General features: G+C 42.7%; 1 protein-coding gene across 1 annotated transcript in view; it reads right to left on the minus strand.

The window, feature by feature from the left end:
• Positions 1–6721, minus strand: part of chd8 (chromodomain helicase DNA binding protein 8) — a 202374-nt gene extending 195653 nt beyond the window's left edge. The window contains exons 1-3 of the mRNA XM_060930000.1: positions 6636–6721; positions 5782–6020; positions 4713–5630 (exon numbers count right to left, since the gene is read on the minus strand). Coding sequence (XP_060785983.1) covers positions 4713–5630 — 918 coding nt within the window. The 5' untranslated portion in view covers positions 5782–6020; positions 6636–6721. The remainder of the gene's footprint in view (positions 1–4712; positions 5631–5781; positions 6021–6635) is intronic.
• Between the last annotated feature and the right edge of the window lie 262 nt (positions 6722–6983).

Genomic DNA, 6983 nt, shown 5'->3' on the forward strand with positions numbered 1-6983 from the left:
AAAAAAAAGGTAAATCCCGCAGTCATGCAACAGCTATCATCTGGAAGGTAGGCTATGTCAGAGTAGAGTGATTGTATTAATTTACTAATAATGTATTGGTTTACTAATAATGTAGTGTTTATATATCGTAAGTCGCTTTGGACAAAAGCGTCTGCCAAATACCAATATAGGCTCAATATGTATAGGCTCAAGAAGCAAAAGCTAGGAGAGAAGCACAGGCTAACCATTTTAATGCAGATGCTGTCAAACTTTGGAAACAAACATACCATACTTAAATAATTCCTTGTCTCTGTATTTGTCCAAGTGTCTTCAACTTCTTAACTACCCTGATCTTTCCAGATATTGGATGGTATTTGTAGATTATTTGTTTACACTAGGACTTCAGCACTGGTCGCTCTTGGATTCTCTAGGCTACATGCACTTATTGTTAGTCGCTTTGAATAAAAACCATCAGCTAAATGAGTGTAATGTAGTGCAGTGTTTGATTAATGCACAATATCTAAACAACAATTACACAGAATTAATGTTGTTGATTCAGGGCCAAAATGCAGTGGTTAGTGGAAAGACTGGAATCGCATGTACAGATGAGCAGCATATGGTGCTAAACACCACATCTTGGGAGTCCGTTTGTCTCAAAACAGATTCCATTCATAAAATCTTTAAGCTTTCACAAGTTGTTTGTGCACCCGAGGACGGCACACATCAAACCAGAAAAAGACAATTTAAAACGACGTTATCCTCTGACTAAAACATGGTTGTCATACCTAGCTCCGCTCAGCTACGTTCAGCTCCCTCAGCCATAGCTGCTTGGATAAACCGGAAACCAAAAGACCGGCATCCGGGAGAGACGGGTGTCATGGCGACCCCCATTGTCTCTTGCAGGAAAGCCATGAATTGGGTTCTTATGCAGGTCCTTATGCAGTTTTCTGGCTACAACGTAATTTTCCTGCCTTATCAATAAACAGTATCTCATGTTACTTTGGCCAAAAAAAAAAAAAACAGTTGTTCACATAACTTGATGGCTTGAACAAAAGTGAATATGGTCTCAAATGAATGATTAAACTGAAAGCAAGTGCATTATGCAGTGAGCAGCAAAGCTGCTTGAATCAGTTAATTTGTAAGTCAGAAGCACAGAGATACTACACTTCAATTTTTTTAATATGTTAGAATAATAGAAATTATTATATACACACACACATTTTAATATATCTTGTGTGTGAAGTCATCAAGTCGCCATCCTGCTCTCAGTTCGCATCCCAAAAAAAGTTAGGCAATCCCAAAAAACATGCGCTAGATCTTAAGCCTAGGTCACAACCTGTGCGTTTCTTGCGGTTTTTGCACGTAGACCGGCCATAGGAGCACATACGGCTGTATGTGCTCCTATGGCCGGTCTACGTGCAAAAACCGCAAGAAACGCACAGAGGGCGCGCGTGTGACGTGCTGATTTTCGAGCCGTAGACTGGCCGCAGATGTTCTTTGTCATGTCAAACAAACTCTACGGGCGCTTACGTTTTTTTCAGGTTGCAAGACAAACTTACGGCCAACGTGCGTCTTTCTCCACGAACAAAAAAAACGCAGCGATTTGGGGAAACGCCAAAAATCGCACAGCCAAAAAATTGTATGTCTGGTTGTGACCTAGGCTATAGGTTTTATTGGTTTACAGTGGTTTAGCCATCAGTGTATTAGCCCCATTATTGAACTGAACCAAGTCTGATCATAATTTTGCCTTCTAAGATACCAATAACAGCAATTTATCAGTTTTTAAGAGTTAAGGATCAGAAATTATATCACCCGCAGCCATTTTGCCGTGACCACTAACATACTGAACAGCTTACATTCTTCAAGTGGTTTAGCCCAATCATTGAACTGAACCACGTTTGATCATAATTACCTTCCAAGACACCAATAAGTCGTTTATGAGAGCTTTTAGAATTAAAGTACCACAAAAAATTATAAATATTGACTGATCAAATCAGACACATCTGATCAGCTTTATGCACATAAATCAAATGAAGAATCCAGTCAAAAACATCAAGTTCAAATTTTCCTTTTAAAAAAAAAAAACCCTCAGGTGTCTTTAAATCTAGAATGATCAGACAGACGTTTGATTAACTTTATTCACATTTGAACATGGGGCTAAACCACATGAAGATGGAACAAAAACACTTGAAGAGGGGGCTAAAACATTGGGGCTAAACCACCAGATCCTGGTTTCTCTCTGCTTAAAGGTCATAGGCAATGGTCCGAGGTGAAACGTAGAAAATCAAATTTATTGTCTAGAAGAACGACCCAAAAAGCAAATTAAATTTTCCTAGTGTTTAATTTGCACCCTAAAATTGAATAAAACGGTTAAAACATACCGTTTTGCCCAATTTCCGAAGGTTTGTTTACATCTCACTTACGCGCACTTTCACTGCCAGGGGACCGTCGTCATGACGTCATTTAAGCCAAACAGACTGGGAGCAGCTCTGCGTTTACCTGCAAACCGAGCACACGTGTACAGACTTTGGTCATGAGAGGATGTGTGAAATGTCTGAAAGCGATAGCGATTTTGAAGTAGGAACTCATTCTCATTCTCATTATCTCTAGCCGCTTTATCCTTCTACAGGGTCGCAGGCAAGCTGGAGCCTATCCCAGCTGACTACGGGCGAAAGGCGGGGTACACCCTGGACAAGTCGCCAGGTCATCACAGGGCTGACACATAGACACAGACAACCATTCACACACTCATTCACACCTACGGTCAATTTAGAGTCACCAGTTAACCTAACCTGCATGTCTTTGGACTGTGGGGGAAACCGGAGCACCCGGAGGAAACCCACGCGGACACGGGGAGAACATGCAAACTCCGCACAGAAAGGCCCTCGCCGGCCCCGGGGCTCGAACCCAGGACCTTCTTGCTGTGAGGCGACAGCGCTAACCACTACACCACCGTGCCGCCCTGAAGTAGGAACTCTCCAAATTAAATATCGAGAGGTGAAACCATATATGTATGAACCTATGGCTGTCGCGAAGCAATCGGTGAATGTGGCTCACTGGTTTGACTGTGCGGCTTCGGAATCAGACAGCGACTCGGCCGACTCTGATCGCGGTGACCCCAGACCACAACAAGACTCGCGCCCAAACGATTTATCCTGGTAGTTATAATAAATTCCTACTTTTGTCATAATACTAAATAAGAGCCCTTTGGAAGAATAATTAAACTGCCCTCCCTAGTGGACATGGGTAACGATGACTTGACAGTGCGCCGGTAGGCCATGTGTCCCATCACCCAATCAAGCATCCAGCCAGAGCAGGTCATGATATATTTTTTACCATATTAACATGCCATTGTGTGTTATGCCTGATGTAAAGACTCTCGTCTCTGCGAGCCTACCACACAGATTTAATACTTGTCATTTTTAGGGCATACCTAACAACGCGTTTTCTTTCTCTCTCTCTCTCCCCCCCCCCACCCATCTGTCCCTCTGAGTTACATGTTGATCCTGGGATTGAGATGCTGGCCTCTTCTGCCCCTCGGACCTGCTTGATCCATCCTGGTGCCCTGTGTCTGGTCGGAGTTTTATCGCCCCACTCCTGTGAAGGACGGCCCCATGAGGACAGTTGAGGGTTATACCTGTTAAAACTGTTAATATTATAGTCAGGCTGTCTGTTGTTGCCCAAATGAGGATGGGTTCCCTTTTGAGTCTGGTTCCTCTCGAGGTTTCTTCCTCATGTCGTCTGAGGGAGTTTTTCCTTGCCACCGTCGCCACAGGCTTGCTCATTGGGGATAGATTAGGGATAAAATTAGCTCATGTTTTAAGTCGTTCAAATTCTGTAAAGCTGCTTTGCGACAATGTTTATTGTTAAAAGCGCTGTACAAATAAACTTGATTTGATTTGATTTAGGCCATATTAGCCTGCCATCCGCGGCATTATACTATTTATAGCCTACTCCAAGCGAGGAAATATCCCTTTGTCTCATTTCCACAATGATTGTACAGGATCCCTCAGGATTCTTGACTTGTCAATTGCAAGCAAAAGTAAAAATGTTTACCTCCAACCTTCTCCTTTTTGCTTGAGCGTTGCTGGTCCATTTCTTCTTTGACTGCTTGATTTTGTTCCACGTACACAATCCACTCTCTCCACCTCGTCTCCTCTTTCGGAAAAAGCCAACCCCCTCGCTCCGCCTCATCTCCTTTTTCGGAAAAAGCCAACCCTCTTGCTCCGCCTCTTCTTTTTCTGAAAAAGCCAACCCATTCTCTCTGCCTCTTCTCCTCTCTCAGAAAAAGGTAAAAACTTCTTCCTGAACCGGTCCCGTTGTTACAGTTCACTGCACAACAATAAGGCACGTTTTTTCTTTGGAAATTCCTGAACGCACGTCTGCACTCAAGCCGAACGGCAATGCAAGTAAATGGAAGTGGACTCAACTCCAGCTGTTTGTTTGGCTTAAATGACGTCACGCGCCGAGTGGTCATGAAAATCACTGAACGGAAATTCGCCACGATCAGCGCTAATTTATTTTAAATTATTACTTATTAACAGTACTTCTTGGGACCAGAAGAAAATTACAGAGGGTTTAACATATAAAGTTTCAAACGTGCATAAAATTAAAACCGTTGCCTATGAGCTTTAAGATGAACTTTTATCGCATCAAACTGACACAAGGAGGGCTCTGCAGATACTGGAATATAGAAATATGACTGGTTGGAAAAAGAAGCTAAACAGTCTTACCTGTTGTGCTACTGTCGACAGGGTGACACCTTGTGTTTGGGCTGCTGCTGTACTTCCAGTTGTAGCAGCAACCTGCTCTTGGGCCTGTATTGGCACTTGTGATGGCTGTACTTGAGTCTGAAGCTGCAACTTTGGCATCTCTGTCTGTGCTTGCGTAAACTGTGTCTGTGTAGGTAACTGGACATGTGTCTGGGGCAAAGAGGTCAGCAGTACTTGCTTCATAGGTCCATTAGGCGTCTGTACCAACCTCTGGACACCTGTCCCCACCTTTACCTGTCCCTGTGCAGACTGTGTAGTATTTAATACTGTCCCTCCTGAGACAATGGACATTCCAGGTCTTACAGGCGTCCCTGTCACAACTCTTGCAATGGTAAGCTTCCCAGCAGCGCCTGCCGTTCCTGCAACGCTCTGCAGTACTTGGGCTTGACCCTGAGGGCTCTTCAGAATCACTATTTTGGGGGCTGACTGCCCTGCTGCCTGTTGTGTAAGATGATGTTGGGGTTGCAGCTGTTGTGGAGCAACTTGAGATCCTGATACAGCCAAAGGAGAACTCAGAAGAACAGCAGTTGAACCACTGCTACTACTAACCATGGGAACAGAAGCCTGAGGTACTGTCTGAATGGAAACTGGAGCTGAAGCGACAGATGAGAGCGGCACCTGGCTTACTGGTTGTGTCTTCAGTGGAACAGAAGAGAGGACTGTTGTGGTTGTTAGTGGTGCTTGGCCACTGTCACTAAGGACAGAGAAACTGGTCTCTGGGGCTGAAGCTGAATCTAATGGGGGATCCACCTGGCCAAGGGCCAACTTCAGAGCCTCCTCAACTGGGTCTGAGGAACCCTGAGAAAAGGTATCTTCTGGTAGGGAATCCAGGTTAAACAGTGGTGAATCCTCAAATAGGTCCATAATGGGATCTGCCATCTTTCGAAACAGTTTGTAAAAAGAGGAATGTAAATAAAAATAAAGAATATAACATCACCACAAAATATTTATTGTAAAAAAGAAAAAAAAATACATGCACAAGAAAATAAACATGCACAATACTTCCCAGTACAGGCTGGAATATACTTACATTTTAGTTCCTATAGTGAATCAGCTCCTGCAGTCATTTACGCATCAGTCTTAAAAACAGGACTGAACCTCAAGTGTGGATGAAATCTTCAGAGGGACAGTGAGTCAAAGACAGTGCTCCTGTTCACCAAACCTTTTTTCCTCTCGTCTAATATTTCCTTCTCTATTCTCTTAGTGAATATTATGCCGCCATTAAACAAGGTGTCCTTTATTAATGGGCTAAAGAAGAAGAATAGGAATCTGGTGGAGAGTGGGACAGTCAAACATTACATGGTTTATAAGTGTACTAGTACATAGGTTTACAACGAAGTACCTTGCCTTGCTTCATTTTAAATGCTCAAACAGAACACTTTTCCATTCACCACCAAATAACAAAACAATGTAATGACACCGATGCAGCATTTATCTGAATAAAGGCAGTAAGCCTTATATATTTATCATGTTTTCTGTAAGTAAGTTCCAGGCGATGACTAGCAATATGCCAAGCTAAAATTAAACACACACAATCCTATTAAATGTTTGCTATCGTCATTCAGTGATCAATCATTGTGAATCTGAAAGAAAATGCTGGCGTTCACTTGTGATTTTTGTTGATTATTGAGGTAAAATGTAACTTTTCATCGTTTACTTTCACCGCTCTTTCATTCGGACTCTTTCAATTCGTCTCATCAACAAACCGGACCAAAGACAACGTGCTACAAAAACATAGCAGGAGTACGTTCACGAACAAGGCCGCATAGCTGTTACGATCGGCCAGGTGTTTTTGTTTATTTAAAAAATGTTAAAATGCTACCAATCACCTGTAAAAAAAAATTTTTTTAAGTTCTCTACTACGATTTTGCTATGGTAATTTACCTTTGCACAGACACACATGGCTTTCTCCCTCTCACAACACGATTACTGGAAACAGCTAGCGTAGAACAGGAACTACCTTGCCAACATCAACGTCGAAAAGTGCTTGCCCAATTCTCATCCTCTTTCGCTGATTGGGTGATAGTGTGAGGGGCCGGCAACATTGTCTTATCTCATTGGTGTAAACAAATGTTCGTCAACATGGTGTGTGAAATTACTGGGTGGGACGGCTTAACGAATTCGGCCCAAGACGATAGTTTGGTTGACAAAGCAGTCGACTTAGGTTTTCCCCGAATTTATGGGTTAGCTCTTAAGGTACTAAAATATGTTACAATACATACAGTATTATAA

This window comes from Neoarius graeffei, chromosome 1, assembly GCF_027579695.1.
Source record: "Neoarius graeffei isolate fNeoGra1 chromosome 1, fNeoGra1.pri, whole genome shotgun sequence".
In the NCBI taxonomy this organism is placed as follows: domain Eukaryota; kingdom Metazoa; phylum Chordata; class Actinopteri; order Siluriformes; family Ariidae; genus Neoarius; species Neoarius graeffei.